Below are 25099 nucleotides of genomic sequence, written 5' to 3'. Positions count from 1 at the left end.
GGATAGCAAGTCCTAGCGAGAATGAACAGTCCAGAACAGGAAAGAGCATTTGTAACTGGGGAGAAGCACCTGGTAGATCCCTGGAGAAGCAGCTGCATTTAACAGCAGCATTTAATGTCTTTCTTGTCTTTCTATCAATAATTGTTTTAAGTTCTGCTGCTGCTATTTCACTTCTACTGATCTCAGTCGATCCATACTGTGAAAAGGGACGAGGTGGATGGGAGAATGCACAATAGCGCATGTAGATAGTCTGTGTTTTAAATAAGTGTTTTCACTGTAGGGAGCAGTCTTCTGACAAAAATGAGATGAGGGGGAGGAAGGGAAAATATCTCCTGTTTTTCTAGCATCACACAGGACCTGCACTGAGTAAAGGAAAGCAGGATTAGGCCAGCGGTTTGCAACCAAGGACACGCATTGGGTACTGCTGCCTATTTGACTATTACCCACTGAGCATAGAGTTACACATCTAACACAGTTTGCTAAGCAAATTTCTCCATGTGATTTTCATCTCTCGGGGTTCTATTTAAAATGATTTCCCAGGACCTACTGAGACTGGATCCCCTGCCCCTATTCCCTCTCCCACATTTTATCACTTCCATGAAACATTTTCTCCAAAATAGCCAAATAATGGTCCCTTACCTGCTCCTGGGTTTGAGCTTTGGTTACGTGGTAGCTCTCAAACCCACATGCCTCTCAACTCAGTTCAGAAGGCCTGGCGATTATATCATAGGAGGCTTGTTCCCTTTTGGAATGGACACCATAAACCTGACAGCACGATCAGAGCCCACATTAGTTGTGTGTGAAAGGTAAGAGGAACATTAGCTTCATTTGCACGTGTTAAGTTTGGTCACTTGGGCTGGGGAGAGGAAGAAGTAGTCCTTTGGATAGCACTTGATGGTCTTGCGGGCTAACATCAGGGGCGAGATGGAACCAAAGAGTAGCTCTAAGGTGTGCTGTGCCATCACCGTGCCATTTCTGATTCTGAAATGGAAAAAGTTCGAATGTTTTCTTGATGCAGCCAAACTTCAGATGGAGCCAACGCTACGGACAGGATGCTAAAATGTCAGAGGACGTGGAATAAGCTGACCACCACAACAATGGTGGATTGTGTAATTCCCTGTCTCCTCTTCTTGCAGGTTATTTGTAGATGGGCTAATATGGGCCCTCGGGATGAAGTTTGCTATCGATCAGATCAACAACTCCACATCACTTCTGCCGGGAGTAAAGCTGGGCTATGACATTTATGACACCTGCTTTGAGCCCCTGGCAGCCTTACAGCCCAGCTTGCTATTTCTGACCCGAAATGGCACTACAGGCATTGGAGTAGTGTGCAACTACACCAACTACCAGCCTCGCGTGACTGCTGTCATTGGACCACATAAGTCAGATCTCTGCCTGGTGACGGCCAAGCTATTCAGCTTTTTCTTGATCCCACAGGTAAAGAGACTCTGTAAAAACAAGAATTCTTCTTTTTGGCGGGGAAGGGATTGAATAGAATACAATAGTTCAGTCGGAAGGTACCTTCAGAAATCATCTAATCCAACAACAGTGTCTGCCTTTGAACCTGGGCCATTAAAAGTGCAGATTGAAGCCTTTGCCATAGATTTCCTGTGAGATCTTGGGTAGGTCAATAAACTGCCTGCCTGACACACATTTCAGTGTCTCACTTCCCAGAGAAGAGAGGGGTAACTCTCACTGCTCTGTGATCCAGGTAAAATTATAATTAGCAGAGCTCCCAGTGTAAATTGGGAGGATCTCTGGAAAATACATCTGTGGCTGTGAGTACTCAGCTACCACAACAAAGAGCTATAGCAGGCAGGTAAAATTAGCCCTGAGTTAAGGTATTGCTGAATCCTAGTGAGGTCACTCTTCGTTGGAAGTAGCTAATTACCGTTATCATTAAAGACAAGGGTGCTGTGAGGATGGACACAAAGGGCAGTGGAAGGGGACAGCCCTGCATGACAGCACTACCAGAGGCAGGCGACAGGGCCAGTTTAGAGATCTCTTGGGAAATTCAGCCACAATGGACCCATCCCTTCAGGTGAGTTCTTCCTTCCCACAATCCTGACCCACCTTTCTTGAAAAATCTGGAGTACTGAGACTGAACGAGCAAGGGGGAAGAGTGATCTGGACTGTGAACGCTTTCCTCAGCTTTCCTCTTTGCTTCATGTTGTCTGATCCTCCAACCTGCAGGTCAGCTACGGGGCCAGCAGCGAGAAGCTCAGCAACAAGGAGCTGTACCCCTCGTTTTACCGAACTGTTCCCAGTGACAAGAAGCTGGTGGAAGCTGTGGTCCTGCTGCTCAACAAGTTTGGATGGAACTGGATTGCCACCATTGGAAGCGACGATGAATATGGCCGAGGAGCCCAGGAGCTCTTCTTGCGCATCGTTGGAAATTACAGCATCTGCGTTGCTTACGAGGGGCTAATTCCCACAGACCTCACAGACCCCAAGGCTAAAATCCAACTGAAAGAGACAATAGAGCTCATTAACAAGACCAAAGTCAACATCATTGTCCTTTTTGCCTACACGCAGCCAGCACAGGCCTTGCTGAAACAAAGCATCAGCATGGGACTAAGCAAAAAAGTCTGGATTGGCACGGAAGCCTGGCTGTTTTCTGACATAGCTTCCTCCACCTCAAACATCCAGAGCATCGGAACGGTTTTAGGCTTCATTATGAAAGCAAGCCCAGTCCCTGGCTTCCAGGAATACGTCGCCGACCTCTTTACCTCAGTCCAGCAGGATGAATTTTGCCAGGAGTCCATGGAATCCTACCACCGCATGGCCTCTGGTGGGCTGGGCACGGCCTGCAAACAGTGCGACCACATCTCTCTGCACGACATCTTGCCCATACTGAGCCGTTCCCAAATCCAACCAGTGCACGTTGCAGTGCACAGCGTGGCCCACGCGCTGCACAGGGCCCTGGGCTGCACCCACCAAGGGTGTCCCAAAGCAACCATCAGGTCGTGGCAGGTGAGTGAGGGTCAGGGGGACGAGGAGCAATTTTTCATCCAGTTTTTCATCCAGTTTATGCCATCAGAGCTGCACACAGCCAGACAGAGAGGGGGGGAATGTTCACCAGAAGGCTGATAGCTGCAATCTCAGCCCCTGTAAGGGACAATGATACCAGCCAGCCATTAGCTGCATTATCATACTCCAAGCAAAAGTATCAGCTGTACTGGTATCTATTATCATTTTTAATTTTCTCCTCAGCTGCTGCACTTTATGAATACCTTCACGTTCACAGTAAATGGCCAGAGTTTCAGGTTTGATGAATCCCATGGCACAAACACTGGCTACAAGCTTATATTATGGGACTGGAAAAATGGCACCTTTACACATCTGCCTGTGGGAGACTATGAGAAGTCCTTGTACGTCGACAAGTCCCAGATCCATTTTCACACTGCAGATCAAAAGGTAAAGAGAGTGGGCAAAAGCACAAACAATAACAAGATGAAATAAACTTTTTTTTTTCCACTTCATCAGAACTGTTAACTAGGAGCTCCTAGCCCGCACGCTACTCTTGCTTCCCTGCAAACGTGTAATCTATCTCCACTATGCCAAACTACAAAAAGGTTTTCCCAGCACCAGTTAGGACTCAAACACAGATGTGACACCAGCAAAGCAGAGCCAAAGTCTTTTAATTTGTTTGGTGATGTTGTACTTCTCAAGGTGCCTGGCTGACACTTATTTACCCTTTTGTTTAGGAGCCTACATCGGAGTGCTTTAGAGAGTGTAAACCAGGACAAATCAGACAAATAAAAGGGTTCCACCTCTGCTGCTACGACTGCAGAGACTGTCCAGAAAACACCTTCTGCAGCTCTAAAGGTGAGGTCTGCAAACGGCCCTGGCTTTACCTGTATTATGTCTTCCTACCACTTGAGGTCACACAGGCTCACAAAGCTCAACAGGGCCAGTTGTGGGCTCCTCCTCCACAAAGCAGTGCCAGGGCACAATTTGTGTCTCCCTTCTGTTCTGACCTTGCTCTGCTCTTCCGTGTGGGACCTTCCTCTGTTGATCCCAAAGAGAATATGTAAGGATGTGTATGTTTTATCTCAGAGGTATAGGAGAGAAGGGTATGATGAAATTCTGGGGTCTTAGCCAGTAGAGAAGCACATGATGAAATTCTGGGGTCTTTTGGAAGGCGGTGATCCTTCTTGGGGAAAGGAAACAAAGACAAGAAATACGTGGATCCTTTCGTGGGGAGGGTGGGGAAGTAGAGAGAAAAGGAGATGGAAAAAATCACAAGCTTTGGAGATCCAATCCACTTGGGAAGGGGGGAAGTAGGCATAGCTGAGCCTTCCTCCCGGAGTACCTGCACGGCCATCACCTCCTCACTGCCACTTTGCAGACAGCTCCACCTGCACCCCCTGCCTGGAGCATCAGTGGTCCCCCGTGCGGAGCACGCGGTGTTACGACCGCAGCGAGAGGTACCTCTTCTGGAACGAGCCGCTCACCGTCGCCTTGCTGACACTGACGTCCATCACCTTATGCCTGACGTGCCTGACAGCGGTGCTCTTTTTTAAGAACCTCGAGACGCCCGTCGTGCAGGCTTCTGGAGGCGATCGGAACCTCCTCGCCTTGTCCGCGCTCGCGCTGCTGTGCCTCAGCTCCTGCCTCTACATCGGGAAGCCCAGCGACAGGCTCTGTACGACACAGCAGGTTGTCTACGCCCTGTGCCTCAACGCCTGCTTCTCCACCTTCCTCACCAAGTCCCTCGAGATCACCCTCCTGACCGAGTTCCCTCGCTGGGCCCCCACCTTCTTGCCCTGGGTGACGCAGAGGAGGGCCTGGCTCGTCGTCGCCTTGTGCCTCCTCACCGAGTGCTTGTTCTGTTTCTCCTACCTCCACCTGGGCCCTGACGGCCTGAGGTCCGACTACAAGTCGCTGCGCAGCGAGGTTCTGCTGGTGTGTGACACCAGGTCCTGGCTGGCCTTTGCCTTGATGCACGGCTACAACAGCTGCCTGGCCATCGTCTGCTTCCTCTGCACCTTCATGGTGGATACTCCTGGTAAGAAGTACAACGTCGCCAGGGGGATCACGTTTGCCTTCCTCATCTACTTCATCATCTGGATCTTCTTCGTCGCTATTTTTGCCACCCTGAAGACAGTTCTCAGGGCTGTTACACAGATCAGCACCATCCTGATGCTCACCCTGGGTATCCTGGGGACCTACTACATCCCTAAGTGCTACATCATCTTGCTCAAGCCTGACTTGAATACCGTGAATTATTTCCAGAATTCCATCAAAGAGGAGACTGAGGGAGACTCCCAATGACCAGACAATAAACCAGACACCCACTGTAGCCTCAACAGGAGCTGTCTATATTTCAACAAGATGGTTCTGTTTAAATTTCATATTGTACGAGTCATCTTAATGTCGTTGTGAAACACAAAGCTAAGCCTTCCAAAATAAATGTTTAAATTTCTGTTAAGTAATGTTTACCGTGGAAAAAAAAATCTTTTGGAATTTTCTTGACTTTGTCACAAAATCTGTAGAAACCATTCTGAGACGTAAGAGCAGCTGTACGTGTGATATGGAAAGTATATTACCTATTCAAATACCAATTCACTCATTTGTATGGCATTAATGTGTTTGCAAAGAACATGGAAATGAGGACAAGACACACTGACTTGTGCAAAGTGCAAATCACAGTATCCAAAATCATAGCAAAAAGGTCCTCCTATCTCAAAAAACACACATCACCAGGGAGAAACATTTCTTACCCAGGGGGACATTCTGCAAAGGGGACAAAGTCAGTCAAACACTTGGAGTAATAAGAAATATCTCTAACTTCTGTTCATATATGTAGCACACCCCCAGTTCACTGGACAGCAGGGGAATTCTCATATCCAGAAAGGCTAGCAGCTTACCCATTCAGTATCAAATTTACCAGAAGGGGTAGTAATGATAGTTTTACATGACAAAGAAATAACTTCTAAAGGAAAAACTGCTCTGCGCTGGTCCTAGCACGGGGGCTGGTTTGTCTCCTGTGATGGGAAGTGTAAGATAGCTTTCGAGTTCGCTGTAAATACACTGAAAATACAGAAGGCTAAAACCTTGTGGTAAAAGGGTGCAGATAATGCAGCAGTAGGGCATGCAGGTGTTGCAGAAGTGTGTGTGTGTGCCAGAAAATGAAACCTGTGAGAGCAGAGGCTCGAGGCAGCAGGACTCACCCCTCACTTCCCTTCTCTTGCTCCTCAGAAATACACAAGTGCCAAAGCTGCAGACAACGTAAGTGCCTGGGCATAAGACAAGAAATAGATGAAGGATCTGCCAGTATCACATAATAGGGAGCTTTTTTAGACCTCCTGCTCCATGCACAGGGTATAAAGAACTTCATAATACAGGGAAATTGCATAAAGCCTCACCTTCCTCCTGCTAGGAGAATACGTTTGTACCGAAACCTTTTACAGGCCAGTAGGACTGGTTCACATACAGGTGTTATTCCTGTCTGTTCTTGTAGGTGTGCAAACTCCCCTGGCCTACAGGTCCACCCTGCCAGCTCCAAGGCATTGCAAAATCAACGCTGCAGCACCTTCGGCGTGACAGAGCTGACTCGGCAGCTTCAGGGATCACCACAAACGCTGAAGTCTCCAGACAAGCAGCTTAGAACTGCAGACCCTGACACAGCTGAGAAGAAGGCCTGCCCTCTCCTCAGCGTGCCTGCTATGTTTTACCTCTCCTGTTATTATGGGGTGGTTAGATAGATATCCTGCACTACCAACTGTCAGCCAATAATTATTAAATATTACCCACTCAGTCTCTTTCTCCGAAAAGTCAAGAAAAGTGGCAGCTCTCACTCTGGTGCTATTTTCCCTAAAGTTTTAATGCAATGCAGTAGAGACATTGATATTCTACTGTGCCATATCACAGCATCTCTACTTCAATTCAAACGCAAAGGATACAACTCCATCTAACATCTTTAACCAATGCTACCATACCTACTTGTTCATAAACAAGTAGGCAAAATTGCAACTGGACTCTAATGCAATTGTTAAAAAGCTAATTTAATGTTACTGAAGTTAAGCAACTATTCTAGTTTGTGCTTTTCAAAGTAAAAGTGCTTTTTCAAAGTAAAACCCAGGATTTTAGTAAAGGCTGTATGTGGTGGGGTTTTGTATCCTTTAAACAACCTTTATTCTACATTCATTTGCAATAAATTGCATCAGTGTAGAGGTGGCAAACCACGAGAAGTGAAAACGGAACAAATTTATCATTAATTGATATTATTACCAAACAGGAGAGTAAAATTTCTCTAGGATTTTTTCTCCCATCTACTTTGACAAGCAACTACACTGCTCTTTTACTCCCCATTTTAGACATAAAGCTTTTCCACCTACCCATTAAGTGTTATTAGAAGTTAACTCATCAATTCAGCTCAATTAAAGAATCAAATGAATCTAAACCAGAGAATATTTTCAGTCTTAAAAAAAAAAAAATAAAAATTGGTGCATTGCAAATCTAGCTGTCCTGCATTTCTGTGGCTACCTGCACATAAAATTTTCCTGGTGTACCTGAAAAACGTGAAACATTGCACGAAACCATTCCTCAGCATTATTAAAGACAGTAAAAATCTGACCTGGAGACTGGAAGTCCTTGTGTCTGGAGACCACAGCAAGTCTTCGTAAGCATCTTGTAGCACCTGAGGATCGCAGCAGCATTCCTCACTTCAGTGCTGCGATTTTTTTGTAGCAGAGCAGCAGTAACTTTTGATCACCATTCCAGAGATAAAGAAGGAAAAAACTGATCTACCTTTACCACTTCTCTTTCTGGCAACAGAGCTAGAGCCACAAAAGCCTGATTTTTCTTTTTGTTTTTTGAGAGGAGTAGGAGGAAAAGGGAAAAGTACCTGATTAAAGTGTTCAGCCAGTGCCAGTCACCTGCAGCAATTCAGACTAGGTCAGCTGGAGTCCATCAGGCTCCTGCAGTAACAGGCTGCAAGCACATGTGCAAATTCTGATCATTTAACATTTATCTAACTGGGAAAATGCTGGCTAGATCATTTGATGTCTTATGCAAACAAACATGGCTTGGAAAGGAGAATATGGGAAATTCTGCAAGATCATTTCATAGGCTCTTTTATATCTCTGTTACAGGATTGTGCCATTTGTAATAGGTGTCTCCTTTGTATCTTCTCCATCAGCTGGATCTCTACCAGCTAAAAAGAGGGAGTCTGCCTCGCATCAAGCCGTGGTGGCTCTTTGTACGTGAATCCCTCTGACCTTACAGGGAGGCTGAGTGTCCTTATGCTGTAAATACACCACAGTTTCAGCTTTACCAGTTAGTCTGCAAGAGGTGTCCTAACGATCCTAGTTTGTGTCTGCTGCAGTTTGCGTGCAGAGTCCAGAAGAAGGGGAATAGTCCCACGAACCAGCTGAATACACTGCTGGGATCTACCAGCAGATTCCTCTCCTGGGTTTGCAGGCAGAAAAACTTGTTCCAGCTTTTACTTCCACAAACTTTCTGCAGCCTTTCCTGCATACCTAGTCCTGCCAAACTGAGAGAGGGAAAAGCCCGGTAATTAAGAGGAGGGGGAATTAATGAAGTGAGCATTATTTTTGCACTGATGTATTAGTCATTACCTCAAAGCTACAGCACCTCTGATGAATGGCAGGGTCTTGTATTTCCAGTCGGATGTCATTAGAAGTTAGACCTCTGCATTTCAATCGGCTGTGACCCAGTTTAGCTGTGAACATTTACAGGGCTCCTGTCATACCCTGAACTGTCAGCATTTCTGAAGCACCATCAAAACACAGAATCCTGCTCCCTATCATTAGCTCCTGAGCAACCTTCTTCTGCAGAGAGGACGAAACTTCAGTGAGGGCAGGGGAAAGAAAAAACAAAAGAGTGAGATTGAACCAGTAATTCATTCTTGAATTAAAGTAGTGCAAAGAACTGAAGACATACACTGCAGTTATCACATAAAATTAAAAGCTTTTTAGTGTTTAAAATAGCATTTACACATAAGCAGCTATATATTAACTATACAGACACTTGGGTTTTAATACAATATCTACAAAAAAGAATTCAATTATGCAATAGACATTTAACAGGAACAGTGCAGTCCATGCTAGTAAGAGGTCACTCTTTGAGTAGAACCAATTCTAGAATAGGTGATAGTCTGGGTTTTCATTATTTAAAATCATGTAACTTTGTTCCTCTACTGTACATAAAATTCTTTACATGTATTTCTAATCACTGATTAGAATTAATAATTTTAAGTCAATCTTATTACAATCCAGTTAAATGCAAAACAAAAACAATTACATCAACTCATGAGCTGTCAAGTCTCACGATGGGACTGCCCATTTGAACAGAACAAAAATAATATCAAAAGTCAATGTCTGTGCATCATTGCTTGCCATCCAATATACCTTTGGATAAAGTGTCAAGGGGACTGTTACCTTTGAAAAGGAAATTTATTAACGGGAGGTAAAAGACAATAGCAGTGCTTTTAAGACTATTTGCCAAAAAACCCTTACTCCTCGGAGTTAATGCATCGGGTGGGTACATCGCCCCCACAGATACTACCTCCTTTGGACAGGAGACGTCATCCCAAACTATTTGCTCAAAGTTTTCTCCGATCTTCCAAACATACCTGGCAGTCCTTGCTAAAAGCCGCCGGCAGGTATGCGTGAACATTAAGCCCAGCTGCAGGGCACGGGCAGATGCTGAAGGTCTCATTTGCAGAATCAGAAAAATGTCAGCTATTTAAGGCTCCTGTCGGGAGGTTGTCTCAGTGCCCCGTGTAACAAACCCACTGCTTCTCAGTGTAGCTGGAAGGGCAGGCCATACATTCTAGAGCCCAGTCAGTGCCAGTTACTTGACAATTAAAATCAGAGAGAAATTTCAGGCCCTGATAAGAGAAAAAGACAGTTCCGTGGGACTGCAGCCTCCACAATTTCCTCCACCTGGCACAGTACTTCCTACCGCAAGTAGCTTCCTCGGCACCAGCAGCACTTCTTTCTGCACGTTGTACTGTACCCAGCAGGAGAAACTTGCACAGATCGGCCCCAGCCCCCCGCTATTACAAAGAGAAATGCACATGCAGCAAAAGCCAAGGGTGGGATTTGGGACATCTTCCGTCTTCATTCACTTGTGAAAATTAAGTGCTAGCAATGGTTCAGGCCCAACTTTCCATGAAGTCAAGCCAGCCCCTCTACTGTACGCTACGGGGGGACACACTTAAGATTTTTTTTTTAATTTTTTTTTTCCACGCAGTGGCCACTATGTATTGCACTGTTCACAACATGGTCATTTACATTCTCCTACCGCTCTGTCAATAGCAGGCTCTACACACTCTGCAGCATCAAGCAACTCGCAGACCTGGCAGTACGCTCGGAGCAATTCCTATTTGCCTGAAATGGATGCCTGGGCTCGGGTGAAGCTAACTCAGGCGGATTTAGCAGCCTCGTTTCCTCAGCAGACGAATGCTTCCCCACACCTATGTTCCGGACTGTCAGCCTCGTTCCAGAGTTACCCACAAACACAGAAGTAGTTAACACGGGCAGTTCAACAGCGCAGCCAAGACCAGCAAGACACAGAACAGTTTCTGCCAACAGCACAACAACAAGACAAAAAAAAAAAACAACACAGCGAGTGTGTAAACTGCAACTCTTGAAAAAACATGAGGAAATTAAACATGTTTCTTCCATGGGCAAAAGCTCAGCCCCCCGTTTTTATCCCTTTTGGAATTATCTTATCACAATGACAGTCTTTTCCTCTGGCCCTGCAAGTTCTGCCTTAAGACAAAGCGGGCCAGAAAAATCATAATATATAAGAGACCAGGAAAGTTAAAATTGATTTAAAAGTAGAACCATTAGTGATTGTCAGGAAAGTCACAGACTCCTTCACAGTGTCTCCTGGAGACACAGCAGAAGTACAGATTTTTTTTTTACCCTGATTTATTTCATTGCTTCCAATGTTGATCTTTCAAAATGGTTTTCTCCGTTTAGTTAGTGTCTTTGCTGTGTTGCTGGGAGGAGGAAAGGAAAGGAAAGGAAAGGAAAGGAAAGGAAAGGATTCTCTCGCACAGTCAAGCTTCAGGTAGTGCCATTCTTTTGAACAAGTCATCACCAAGTCTGCAATCTACACTAGCCCATCAGATAGATTATGAAGAAAGCACCACTGTCAGAAATGTTATACGGGTTTGGGGGAGATTTTTGGAAAGAAAGCAGTCCAAAAGCACTCAGGTAGTTCAGAAGCCCAGTAATTTGGGTACCTACTCTGAGTGACACAGCTTCCTAACTGCCTAGCTCCCTTTTGAAAGTGAGACTTGAGTCTCTGATTAGCACAGACATTTGTAAATGTTACTTGACTTCTGTATAAGGGATGTGTTTACACACAGAGCTGTCATAAGAAAAGAAGTAGTGACAAAAAAATCTATCAGAATGAACAATATAAAAATGGCATTTGAAGAGCAATTTTTCAAGGTGACAAAGGAACATGAACTACATGTATTTAGTGAGAAAGCCACGTTCTCTTTTAACATTCATCTTGGGTAGTCACACTACCCATAAAGCATGGAACGTAACAAAAAGCTTCTTATCAGTGAAGAAAATGCTTATATACAGTAAAGACTGATTTTAAAGCACCTGTCCTAAAGCCTGCCAGAAACAGGTAGCTAACAAAGGATTTAACTGAGGCATGGCCCCATGGTCAAATGCCACTGAGTGACTGCAGATTAACACCCATTTCCCATTACATGAGCCCCCCTAAGTGAGTGTGGGTGTGCTCTTCCCATCTCCTCATTCAGATACTTTTTAAAAAGCTTCTTAAACATCAGAGAAGGTTCCTGAACACACTTAGGAAGTGTCCATAGCCTAAGAGCGAAGAACGCACAGTCATGAAATCTTGGGGATACACGGCAGCAAAGTTAAAGCTCCCCAGCAGGAGTTTTAGCTCAGGTCCCACTCCGTGTCAGGTGTATGATGTACTCATTTTACCATTTATGAGCTGCTCTCCAAACACCCTCTGGCCTCTCTGCCGACAACTAGCCCCCAGCTTTGCTTAGAACATTTTCCTTTGTGCCACACTGCAGTTGGGATTTGGTATATCCGGGTTTCTATTTCAAAGCAGAGATTAAGCTGGGGAAAAAAGAGGAAGATACTGCTCAGAAATGAGGAATGGAAAAAGAGGTGATCGAGATGAACAGCCACGTCCCAGTGGGAGCCAGGATTTACCTATGTCTCTGATAGAACGGGATAAATATCCCTTCAGTAGGGAATAGCTGCAGCTACACTAACAATTGCATAGCAGCAATCATCCTATTTCTGTGGGAACAACTTGTAAAACCAGTAAGCAAGTGCGCGTTATAACCAGAAAGAACAGACACATCTGTCAGTAGGGATGTGACGGAAATGCCCAGGAACAGACTGCAGCTACAAAGTCACTACCGTGATACCAAATGAAATAACACTACACGTTTTGCACGAGGAACACATAACAGCAGCAAGACTCCACCACTTCCTGGACAGGATAATACCTAAAGAAAAAAAACGAAGATCGATTTGCACTCCCTAATCAGTAGAAGAAGGTAGTCACAACTTTGCTTTCTGCTGGGAACTGGTTTGAGCCTGCTCCTTTCCAAGCACGTGTTGTCTGTACGCTCGCAGGTGCCACGGCTGCTGAGCTCGCTGGCTGATGCATCCAGGAAACAGCGTTACGAGGCAGTATCACAGATACCAGCCAACAATCTCTTTTTTTTTTTTCCTTGTAGGGCAAAAAGCAGAGGAAAATAAAAGTGCTACTATGCATTACTGGGAATCCAGGAGTTATGTGAAATAATAGTCCTTGAATCAGCCAAAAAGATACACTAATTGCACTGAAAGTAGGTGCCACAGTTACCAAAGCTCATTAAGATGTGAATATACACCAGCCAACCACAATCAAAAACAAGAGGGGAAGAAAGAAAAATAAAAGGATTAAAAAAAAAAAAAAAAGATGCCATCAGTTTGCTGATATTTAGCAATCCCAGGAGGTTTTTTTTGTTCATCGTTTCTGTCTCTTTTTTTTTGTTGTTTTTTTTTTTGTTTGTTTGTTTGTTTTGTCGGTTTTTCTGCAACACACAATTGCAAACCAGGAAGGCGTGACATGCAAGACAGCCGAGTTTCTTCTGGTGAGCGTTCGGCAACGACCAGATTTCCCACCCGCACCCCAAAACAACCCACCCCGGCCCTCCCCCGAGCAGAGTCTGAAGGCACTTCCTCTCTCACATGATGTCGACGAAGAATTCACAAGGGTTGCCCATAGCCTTCTGGAAGGACTGCCGGCTCCCCGTCAGCTCCGGAGGCACGGAGCTCAGTTCTCTCACCGGGGGCCCTCCGGGGGGGCCGCTCGTCCCGTAGACTTTGGAGCCCAGCTTGGGGAGGTTGTAGAGGGGTGGCACTCCCGGAGGCCCGTACGAATGATGGCTGTGGTGGCTTCTCTCGCTGTGGGTGGCGGAGACGTGGCTCCGGTGGCTGAGCTGGCTGACGGGCCGCTCGCGACGCACGACGCTGGCGCCACCCCCGCTGCGGGCGGTGTGGTCAGACTCGCTGCCGCTGCCCGCCGACTTGCGGTCCTTCTCCCTGCCAAGAGCTCTCCTGCTGTTCTCGCTGTTGCTTCGGTTCGAGCCGCTGCTTTTGCTTCCTAAAGCCCGCGAGGCGGGGAGGAAAGGACAGAGAGAAAAGCAGAGTTAGCTCCGTTTCACTGCCCGCTCCAGCACCAGCTCCTCCCACAGCACCCAGGGATCCGGGTACGACCGCTGGAATGGCGACAATGCTGACACAACCAGGCCTGAACGTGCTGTCGGTGGCTCATGGCATTTCGCGGTGACAAATGGTGGAATGAAGCTGACGAGGTTGTGCCATGCACAGGGACACGGAGACACCTTCAGAGCTCGCACAGTGAAAGCAGCAGCTGGCTTACACCTAGGGGCTGAAGGCACCTGCTCCACTGCCTCGCTGCCTGAGAGGGCAGGGGCAAAAATGGAAGGAAGGAGCAGGCATTTGGGTTCTGACTCGCAAGCAAAGTTCAAGCTAATTATGACTGTCTGTGCCTTTGCTATCTTCTATTGGCAGACATTTTTCTAAAGGAAACTCCTTTTGACTTCTCCTGTATGGTCACACCGGGCAGATGCTCACTCAAGGCTAAATCACCTGAGGTTACCAGATGTCCTTTTGTTGGTCTCAGTAGACAGATCCTTCTAAACTCCATCACTACAGTGCTTTGTTGTTGGAGAGCTCTTCAAAACCAGTTATTTATGGAACGAATCAGTACCATGCAGGATATTCCCAGCAGAGGCCACTAAACCAACTCAGAAAACCAGAGGACTGCTGCTGGTACATAAGCTGAGTTCACTAAACTGTGGAACTGATTTTACGTGGAAGCTGAAGGTCATGCTCTGTTACCATCAGAGATAGGATAGATGGCAGGAGATGTTCCCAAGTTAATCATTCTTTTAAAAACAGAACAAAGAACCCTACATAATATCTCATTAAGTTTCTGCCCTTTGGAACTGAGTAATGACTTAAGCCAAAGCCCCTAGTGCAAGATTGCCTTCTTGCCAGCAAGGATCCCCAGCCTGTGGAATACGGGACCAGCTTTTGACTCTGGATGAGCCACCAAGTCTCTAGGGCCACTGAAACAGGAGAAGCAGAATGATTCAGAGCTGCTCCAACCCTGAACTACAGATGTTCACGACCTTCTGTCTGCCACAGCTGATGCTTAGGGCAGGCAAACAGAAAGAAGAGAGAAACCATCTCTACTACAACAGTCTGAGAACCAGCAGCACAGCTGTTATCTTCTGGTTATGCTAAGGTTCACTCTCTCCCTGACATGCCTTTTAAGCCTGTCACAGAAGAATCAAGAAATCCTCCTAGTCCTTGATTCTAAAGTCAGTCTAGCATCACCTTCTTGGCAGCTGGGGACTGGCCTGTCTTGGAGGGTGAACTTCAAAATGAATTTTAAAAATCTGCATTTGAGGTGCCTAGAAAAGCTGTGCTCAGCACTGCCCCAACACACTGCCATCAGCCTTCCTTCTGTTACTGCCAGATACAAATTCCAGCCATCGCTCCAGCCCCTAAACCAAGAGACTCGAGCTGCCTCAGACTTCATTTCATGGCAACAACCTGGAGCTTGACCAAATCCATCTTTACTACTTCTTCCATCTCTTCAGACTGTAACCTGATGATCTCTCACTATCCTTCCACACAGTGAGCTCCTACCTGACCGAGGATGTGACCTTGTCCTAAACACTGTGGTGACAGCAGTGACCTTTTGCAGAGGAGCCGATCCTCACATGAGTGCTGTTCCAGCAGCAAGCCTGCCTGTGACTTTCGAAATACCCTAAGCTCTGGGTACCACCAGCAGAGTCAGATGAAATAAGCAGCAGCCTAAATTAGAACAGAACCTTGAACACAGAAAACTTTGCTAGATCTTCCTCCCCTGCTTCCCAAAACACACCTCATTCTGTCCCTTGACCCAAATCTTCATCTTTTGTCTGGAATTATCAGCAAAGGCACTGCATTTATCTCAGAAACGTGGCATTTTCTGGGCTCTGGAGCAGCACCCTCATTCACCAGGTGAATTCAGCACATAACAGAGAGAACACGTGAAACCCAATTCTAACTCTACACTGAGAGTGACCGGTGTGATCTTGTGTCCCAAAGCTCTTTGTACCTGCCTGAAACATCTGGACAATGCTCAAATGTCTTTGAGTAAACCCGCACTGGAAGGACACTGGCAGATATGTCCAATCCAGACTGATTACATCAGACTAATAAATTAGGAGTTAGGCTTCATTTATTTTTATGAAGGGCAGTGAAGAGACCGGTGATGGGATTTTCCCATTTCAGCTGACAGCGAGCTATCTGATGCCATTCTCTCTGTGGCTGCTGCAGCACAGTCACACAGGGGGCAGGCAGCTTGATATGCTAATGTCACACTACTGGGCTACTGTGCATCGAGACAGGCTGAGCGTCCAAGACAATTCAAAAGAAAAGAAAAGAAAAAAATACAGCTAAACATTTGGGTCACAAGAGTCTAAATGGTCATGCTGTGAAGTCATTATTATCATGGAGGCGTTTGAAGCTTACCAATCCCCTAGAGTCAGCCATTCCTCTATGAATCCTTCAGTCTAATGCTTGCTCAGAACAAAACAAGGGAATAACGGTTACAAAACAAGAAACAACACAGCAGTGTAGTTTCCAAATGAAGAACAGGGAAAGAGTTGGAACTCTTCAAAGTGAAACACTCTTGCTGCCTTTTGTAAGGCTCTCTGCCAGTAACACGTGCTGCATGGATAAAATACCATACCTTTCCTATTCCAGGGGCAGAGATCTAATGGCCTGCTACCCACAGAACCAGCTGCCAAAATAAAACAAATGCCCACATTCTTTCCAGCACAATCAGCTTGCAGTTCTAAAATCTCTGGATACCACTGCGAGCACCCTCGCAGACACTTATTTTGAGATAAGGTGAGAAGCCGTAGTGTTAAAATCTGATGAGCGAGTTCCTGTTCTGAAATCCTTCCGTGCAATTTTGCAAAATCTAACTGGCTGTGATAAACAGGATGAAGATGCATCCAAGTTTACTGGTTGTTTATCATAAAAATGCAGGGAATCCTCACCTTTTCTTTACTGGCAGCATTTCCAAAAGCAAAATTCACTTTGGAAGTGATTAAAAAAGCACAAAAGCAGAAGAAAGCAGTAGGGCCTTGTCTGTACAGCCATAAAATACATAATTTTTACTTACTAAGGTTTAAAAATGAATGACAAAACGAGCCTACAGCAGGAAAGGAGGAGGTCAGGTTTTTAATCCATGCAGTATTATCTTTTTTTCCCCTATCATGTATTCTAAAATAGACTCTCCTCCCTGTGAGCAGTGTTTCAGCCCTGTAAACCTGCTGGCTGGCCACCTGACACTTGTCTCACACAAGCAAAAGGAATGATTATACTGAGCTTTAACAAAAAGCCAAGAGCACTACGGTTCTAATCCCTGTTCCATCCGCAACCCAGTGGCCTAATTTCTAGCGATACCAAGCAGCTGCAGCCCCCACTGCTGGTAGTGGCTCCAACCTCTAAATAGGGTCAAAACTTGTATTTTTGTTTTAATTTAACAGGGTGGACAATTGAGTCCTTAAGGTTGGTTGCTCCCAGTTGGCACTTTGCATGGGGTCCAGAACTACAGCACAACTACAAAGAGGATGCAGCACTGACTCACTTAAAACACAGCTGGCAGCTTGAATACAGAGCTGAAAGGCTAACCCACCCCATCACACACACAAACGCTTTCGATTAAGTGCAGTCACACCAAATCCATGCAAGTAGCGCACAGAACCACAAGACTGGAACACAAAGGATACTAAGGAAGTCAAGCAAATGGTCAGGGATAATGGCAGCCGCAGAAATATACACCCGATTAACCAGCTTACCTTCACTTTGCTGGCTCCCTGCACTGCCACTACCATAGCTAAAGCCTGGGTCTTGGTATGCTGGTGGGAAACACGGAGGGGGCAGAGGATACTGATACGGGTATCCTTGGCCTAACGGCCAGGGAGCAGCAGGATGTGGAAGTGGAGCGAGGGTATCTTGATCCGAGGCTCCGCTGGAACCATTGTTGAGGTTCAGTGCAGCCATATCTGGAGAAAAAAAAAAACAAAACAAAACAGAAGGTGAAAGCTGTGCTCCTCCCTAGCAGCTGATTCCTGAATGTTACTAATGGCTTACACAGCACTTAGGGTGCCTACGAGGGGCTCAGTCTCCAGAGCTCACTCACGATATCACACATGGTAGGAACGGACATTAATATTCACCACTGAGCACCAAGGTACCTTTGTAGCATTTCTGTGAGTCAGGGAGGAATGATCCCCGTTTTGCAGATCAAAAACTGAGCGTGACTGACAAGCAGGAGGCTGGCATCACCAGAAATAAAGCCAGCTTCCTTCAGCCCCAGTGCAACGCGCTATTCGATGAGTCCATCATTTTTCAAATGGCCTAACTGCTGGCCTAGCAGGAAATGTCAACCACTTGTCATGCAGCTTCCGAATAATGGCTTGTTCTGAAACATTCACTTGTGAGATCCTGTAGGACTCCTCTGTGCACCCTGAGAGCACAGAAGAGACAACACACCCGCAGCTTTGCCCTTCACAGATGGTGAACTTACTGCCACAGAGGTCTCCAAAGACATAATAGCACTGCTCCGAGAAGGTGATTTTGTTCACAGTGTGCCTGAGGTAGCCGTGTTTTAACATGCTGCTGGCGTATTTTCTAGCCTCCCGTCGGTCTTTGAAGCCTTCCACGTGTGTGTAAAGCCAGTCAACCACATCTGCTCCTAAAATGAGAGAAAGGCAGAGGAGACCCGGGAACATCCAAAACCAAGTTAATCTTTATTGAATTGTAACCTTCACATTACCTAATTCACTCATAAACAGGATTAGAATCCAGATCATAACAGGATTTAAAAAAAAAAGGTTATATAGTTTCTGCATCTGACTTCTAAAAAGCCTTTTTTTTTTTTTTTTTTTTTTTTTTTTATCCCCAGCATCCCCTTGATCTGCTTACCTATCACTGCGTTGGAGATGGTAATTTTTAACCACATCCTGTCCCGGATTTCAAGGCCTGAGTCTGGTAGCTGCATAACCTTGACAATAGTAGCCATGTCACTCTTCACAGTTAAGGGAGATTCTTCTAATTCTAGAAGCAAAAAGGTTACACGCTTCTTTGAAATGAACGGTTTGAAAAGAACTTCTCAGTTCCCAACCTGGATGCAACATTTCAAGATACAGCTTCACCAACAGATGCAAAAACACAAAGGTTCCCAAATGCACCCCTATCAATGGCATAAATTACAGCTTTTACCAGTGTTTCAGAGACTGAATTGTCAGGAATGATGCCCTTCTGCATGGAGAAAGATGATGACCATGTCTTCAGCATGGATATCAGCCTCCACTTGTCTTTTTAAGGTCTGGACATCAGCGCAATTGGGGAGGATTGACATTAAAAAAGAAAGCTTCCATCATCAAGATAAGGCTAGAGGTTTCTTTAAAAAATAAATAAATAAAACTTTCCAGGATTCTGATGATGGCAGCCTTGTGATCTACGAAGTCCCTTAGCCCAGCAGAAGCATTACTTTGCCCTGCATTTTTTTGGAACAACGCTTAAAAATAAATAAATAAAATGCTGCTCCCCAGTGCCTCAGCAGCTGTCACAGCTCCATTCGTATTTCACACATTCTTATGGGCAGAGCTGACTTACCAGAGGCTTCATAATTTCCTGAGCAATTTTTATACTAAAACTAGACTTAGGAGTCTAGTTGCTTTAGAAGCTCCTTTCTACCATACATGGAGACAAACTGACATCTAATAATGAAAGCTCAGGGGAGTGAATCTGGCTCTAAGAGTTTACCAGCCTTGTGCTAAACATGTGGAATTCCATCACCCTTTCTATACACAGTAAGATATCCTGTTATCACTGGATACAGCACTCAGCCCGCCTTCCTGCTCCCATCTTCTCGGTCCTAGCAAATTCATATCCAGCTTTTGTGCTCTGTGTTTGCAGTTCAAACCCTCCAACAGGAATCCAGAGCCCTTCTTCCCTCCCTTCTCCCAGCTCCCCGTATCACCCACCTTTCAAAAGCACAAGGGAACCAAGTTTGCTCTTTTCCAGCAAGTCAAAATATTGATAACAAGTACAAGCATGAAACAATGAAAACTGAAAATGCTTCCTTCAGTGCGTGCACTGCTAATATGCATGAAAATACCCCATGCCATCCATGCATGCAGTTTCAATACTTATCAAGTGAACAAACACTAACATTTTGCTTTTGCTTTAAGTTAGTTTGGTTAGTGGCAAAAAGCAACATGTTCATTTGGAAAAAAAAAATCAATATTCAATCAATATTCAAGTATGTGGGGAGCAATAAATCTCTTTTTTTTCTTGAAAACCTGTGAACTGCATACAAACAACACTAGCCAAATACTCATCAATATTTTCTAGCCTGCTAGCTGCTGTCCAAATGTGAAAATTTCTTGGATGCATCTAAAAATGTACCCACTTTGGTCTGAACTTTGTCAGTCAACTGTGGGCCTGGCTACAGTGAAAATCAGAGGAACAGCACAGACTCCTTCCAGGGGTCCAGATCTACTACAGAACTCTCTCTCAGGGCTTTGGTTACTGATTTGAAGTGGCATCTTTTCCCATTGGCAGATCCTGTTAAGAAAAGAGGTGTATGCTCCAGGAAAATGCAGTCCTACCACGTGCAGCAGCACCCCTGGTTTGTATCCTTATTCAAGTGGGGACTTCCCACTTTGGGCACACATCTGCCCAAACCAAAAGGCCCCAGGAAATTCACAGCACCTCGGGCTGAACACCATTAAGCAGAAATAGTTTAAGGGATTTGGGGCTGTGGCTTCAAGGTCCACGGAAGAGAAACAGAACACTTCCCAACAACGTCAGTGGGCTTCATTCAAAACAGCAGGACTTTCAAAGAACACTGCAGCACTTGAAGTTAATCTCCTGGAAAGGAACAGCACTTCTTTGCAGGAACGGATCCTGCAGTAGCAGAACTGGGGCTGGAAAGTTCTATCTTTAGCAGAGCAAACAAGGACCAGGGCTTGCCCTGAGCGGCGTACCAAGTCCAACACTCACAAACCACTGTGAGACAACATTCTCCTGCATCAGCCAGAACACTGCTGGAGAACAAGATGCTTCTTAAGGCAATAATTACTGTGAAAAAACTCAGTCTGCCTTGGCTCGGATATCCCTGTTTTTGAAGGAATATGCCTGAGAAAAGAGTTAACAGAGTAATTCCTGCTGTGTGGTGGTGATCTGTATGGCCCCAAAATCTTGGATACTTTAATGACTAGCACTGACGTGATGGTGGCTGTGCAAATGCTTCAGATATCGGAATTTCACTTTTGATCCAGAGGACAGAGAACAAAGGAATGCTAATCAGAAGAAAAGCGGAGTTATTCAATCCATTTAGAATTACCCAGTCCTGGCCTTGCTGTATAAACAGAGTAAAACAGCAGGCATTCACAGGACTTAAAACAAGGAAACAGCTTTGTCTAAGACAATTCCATTAATTCACTGCTTCCACTTCTACAGCCAGATTCTGTAGAACAGACACTAAATTCGCTTCTAATACCAGTGACTCTAGCCTCAGAGGAACTGAAATAGAGGATCTTGGACTAGAACTTGAGAAGTGAGAAAGCCCCATCATGCACAAGGCTCTCCGAGATGTAAATGCACAGCCTCTTTCTCTCTCTCTTTCTCTCTTCCTCTCTTCTTCCCCAGCTTTGTTTTTCCTGGCAAGGAGGTTCTGGGGACAGGTGCTCCCTGTACTTAGGGCCCTGAGGTGTTGCCTGCTGTGCTCAGAGGGGTTCACAGGACTGAACTGAGGCCAGCAGTGTTAGACAGGTCACAATAAAGCTCAGGGGTACTCCCCGATTTCTTGCATTCGGGAAAGTCACTGACATAGAAATGAGAAGCTGTCTCCAGAAACATGGTTCTGCTCCCAAATAACCTTTATTTTAGAAGTATGATTGAGAGGGTGTCTACATTCCATACTTCCCAATCCCATTACTATATATACCAAGGCACACGATACAGGAATATTTCAAGAGGAATGTAAATAGAGTAACAGGCTCTTGTTTGACAGCAGTCAGTAGATACATTTGATTCCAGCAATCTTTAGTACCTGTAAGGCTGAAAACACATCTCAAGATAAAGCAGTCATCATCTACGTGGTTCACTTGCTTTCTACTGCAGATGTATTTTCCCTCCAGTGGTGCTGCCTACTGCCTGAAGAGGAACTGAGGAACTGCTACTACACCTACAGAAAGGATAACCCCCTTTTCAGTTCATGGTGAGGCATAATCCCAAGAACAATCCACTTGTAAAATAACAGAGAGAGTAAGAGAAAAAGAGGCAGACACCTATGTACTCGGTTAGGACTTAACTGGGGCTTGCAAATGCAACTTTCATGCTTCAGCCATGCCTTTGTCCAGGAAAGATTCTGTCCCTAATCATCCATACCACACTGGTCTTTAAAGTATTCAAAGGGTTGTTGTTTTTTGTTTGGTTTGGTTTGTTTTTTGTTCTTTTTAATGATACCCTCCCTTTCTCTCTGGAAAAAAATCTTACCAACTGAAAAAATCAGTCTTCCTGGTTTAGACTCCAGATCTGGCAAACACTTCCCTTCCTTGATAAACATACGACTATTTAGATGGCTTTCAGTGAACGCATACTGAATGAGCTTTATTCCACACATGAGACAATCTCCTGGGAAGTTTAAGGCCACTTCAAGTTTTGCATGTATATATAAACAAAATAAATTTCTTTGCTAGAGATGAAAAATCTGATAGAAAGGCTGCATCTCTAGATAAACTCTTCCATATTAGTATTACAGGAAACTAACACATATTATTGAGGTATAAAGTGCCTCAGTGCTTTCCTGTCAAGTAACAAAGCTTAAAAGCTGTTTTAAGTACGAACACTTAACACATACACTTAAATATGAACTAGGATTTCAGTGGACAGTTTTCTCAGGGATGTGTGATCCTCACCTATTCGCCTTGCCTTGGTGCCATGCATTTCAAACCAAACGCTACCTTTTATCCCACATTCATACCAGAAAGCAAAGGAAAAGTAAAAGAAAGGAAGAGTTTATATTCTTTAAACAGGAGTTTCCAAGATAAGGAGTCATGACAACTTGTTGGTTACATGGGTATGACTATTTTGGAGGCTGCCACAGATAGACAAACCAGGAGAGAAGGCTGAACTCTAACCTTAATTTCACATGGGACATTTGCTTTTTCTCTGTTCATTAAATCCTAAAAGTATAAAAGCATAAAAGGCGGCTATGCAAATATCACTTAAGACTTCCTAAATGATACACTAACATCGTTATCCAGTGACATTCATCTGAAGCGAATGATTTCAATTTCTAAAAAAGCAGCCCAATGCAAGGAGGAAGCCCATTCCTCTGACAGGGTAAAGTTGGAGGCCTGACTTGTAACATTAAAAGGGACCAGAAGCCACCTTGCCCTGCATGTAAACCCTGGCAAAACACCACTGCATTAACTTCTGACCTTTCGAAAAAGGCTTTATGCTCCCCTTAGGAATTACAAATGTAAAAAAAAAAAAGCATTCAAGAGTTCTGTGACGGCTGTCGTTTTCATCGTGCTCGTGGCTGGGGTCGTTTTTGCACACAGCTCTGCACTGCTGGCCCCGAGCAGAAGACGCCTGCCCTGTGCTGGCCGCAGTGTGACTTACTTTCCGAATCGGGAATTGAGCTTGTTAGTGAGGAGCTGGTAGATGTGGTGATGCTCATGGAGGGGCTCATACCGTAACGGGGGTACGCTCCCGTCATGGCTGTGGTATGAGAGATCCACGCTGCAGGGTCAATTGGCCTCACTGGTTCAGCTGCAAAACAGGGGAAAAAAGGCAAATTGAATCAGATTTGCACTAAGCAGCACAATCCTAGTAAGAGCAAATGCTTTTTGAGAGCCCAAGTCCTTGCCATTCAGTTCTCACAACAGAGACAGCCCCAGCTGAAGGGAACAGAAAACATCTTGACAGCAGTGGAAGTTTCATCTAGGAATTGCTGCACCAGCCTCCCAGGACACAACCACGCCATGCTCCTGCAACTGCTGTATTTTTACATGCAGGAAATATTTTTACTTGTAGGAAAGAAGCTATCAGTCCACTCATAATATTTCACTGTTATTCTGCACGGTAAGAGATTCTCATTTTGCTATGATGTGAAACACTACCAAGTGTTCTGCCCCAGCAGACAAGAAGGTCTCTGCCTACTTCTAAGAGATTTGGACCCAAAATAACCACTCAGAGAATTTTCTGTTGTAAGTGAAATAGAATGGTAACTTCAGAGCTCTGTTTGTACAGAAATAAGGCATCATGGAATTCCTCTCTCAGTGTTTTCAGGAGCCATAATGAAATTTGCCAGGGCTAGAATAATCTTGCAAAATAAATAGAAAAGAGCATTCAAAGAGACTGGAATCAGAGAGGAATGAAAATTACACCCAGACCTTAAGAACATCCACAAAGCAAGACATTTTTAAAGCTGGGAACAGAACTGAGTTTTCCCCTTATCCTGGATTACTTTTCTTCTAAATTACAGTAGCTGTTGTTCCATTGCCTTGTAAGATAATTCTTAAAACCAGAAATGATAAACGAGCTCTGCTTATGGCGAGTATTTCCTCAACATATCCCACATGTTAATGCAACCAGTTTAGCTTATTTGCCTTGGGTCACAATGGGTATATCTTCAATAAACAAAGGGCCAAGTGAAACACAAGCTCGCCCTGTAGCAAATCTGAAATATGTGATTTGTGGGTTTTTCTTTTGTTGATGCTGGTTTTCCTGAAGACTTCACCAAGGGAGTTCCTGTAGTCTGCAGGAGTCTGTTGTACTCCTTCAATAGGCGATGCTATCCACAGCATCTCAGGAGTGGTAACAAGCTGGCTTCAGGATCTTGAGCACAGCACTCACCAGCAGGAGGCAGCTGTGTTTGTCACATGAGCACAGATCTTTTGCAACTCCTGAACTATTTATTAAATCAGAACTTTCCAATTAGATAATTTTCAAGAGTGTTTATGCATATTAGACAATGTTGTTTGCCTCAAATTTTGAAAATACTCCGTTTATATTCTTTCTTACAAGTGCATGCATGACAAAATGAGGCTTTTTAACACCTAAGTATATTTTTCCTCTAAAACTTCTATCAATAAAAAGGTTAAGTTCGGACGGATACAGACACCAAAAGTTTAAGAGCTTGACCCAAAGCCACATGAATCAAAACAAAAACTCCCATGTACTCAGTGGCCACAGCAGTCTCAGAAAGCATATCTTAAACATCTGCCTCCTAACACAAAAAGCAACCAAACAACACATCCAAACTTCAAATTAGAAGCATGGAACTTGTAGGAAAAGGAAATCAGATGCTAAAATTGCTGAAAAATGTTCTAAAGCTTCCTGGCTCCGCAAGAACTCAGCACGGAGCATAAATACGTACTCACCCCTGGGGATGGTGAAATAACTCCTGGGAGTAGGGTCCCAACATTTGGCTACCGTTAGGCTGATAGGTCTAGGAATAA

The 25099-nt window shown here is 44.8% G+C and overlaps 2 protein-coding genes across 4 annotated transcripts in view; one reads left to right on the top strand and one right to left on the bottom strand.

Annotated features, from left to right (window-relative positions):
• Positions 1–627: 627 nt before the first annotated feature.
• TAS1R3 (taste 1 receptor member 3) lies at positions 628–5277 on the top strand. The gene is made up of 6 exons (XM_032201278.1): positions 628–806; positions 1137–1437; positions 2194–2973; positions 3214–3417; positions 3708–3828; positions 4352–5277. The coding sequence occupies exons 1-6, from the start codon at positions 628–630 to the stop codon at positions 5275–5277; spliced, it is 2511 nt and encodes an 836-aa protein (XP_032057169.1).
• Positions 5278–8917: 3640 nt separating this feature from the next.
• Positions 8918–25099, bottom strand: part of DVL1 (dishevelled segment polarity protein 1) — a 76056-nt gene continuing 59874 nt past the window's right edge. Inside the window, exons 10-16 of one of the 3 annotated variants that reach the window (XM_032201281.1) lie at positions 25022–25089; positions 23259–23408; positions 18546–18677; positions 18148–18315; positions 17417–17623; positions 16080–16126; positions 13571–13632 (exon numbers count right to left, since the gene is read on the bottom strand). In XM_032201281.1, the coding sequence (XP_032057172.1) occupies positions 16116–16126; positions 17417–17623; positions 18148–18315; positions 18546–18677; positions 23259–23408; positions 25022–25089 (736 nt within the window). In that variant the 3' untranslated portion in view covers positions 13571–13632; positions 16080–16115. Of the gene's footprint in view, positions 13633–16079; positions 16127–17416; positions 17624–18147; positions 18316–18545; positions 18678–23258; positions 23409–25021; positions 25090–25099 lie in introns of all 3 variants that reach the window. The other 2 variants (XM_032201279.1, XM_032201280.1) reach the window with 2 other exon arrangements.

This window comes from Aythya fuligula, chromosome 21 (genome assembly GCF_009819795.1).
Source record: "Aythya fuligula isolate bAytFul2 chromosome 21, bAytFul2.pri, whole genome shotgun sequence".
Classification (NCBI taxonomy): domain Eukaryota; kingdom Metazoa; phylum Chordata; class Aves; order Anseriformes; family Anatidae; genus Aythya; species Aythya fuligula.
Note: the sequence above shows the minus strand (reverse complement) of the source record. Positions and strands in the feature narration are given on the sequence as shown.

Coding starts and splice junctions, on each gene's coding strand:
- TAS1R3 (XM_032201278.1), top strand. CDS start 628: ATGGTCCCTTACCTGCTCCTGGGTTTGAGCTTTGGTTACGTGGTAGCT. Junction 2,974..3,213: donor CAACCATCAGGTCGTGGCAG/GTGAGTGAGGGT, acceptor TTTTCTCCTCAG/CTGCTGCACTTTATGAATAC. Junction 3,418..3,707: donor TTCACACTGCAGATCAAAAG/GTAAAGAGAGTG, acceptor CCTTTTGTTTAG/GAGCCTACATCGGAGTGCTT.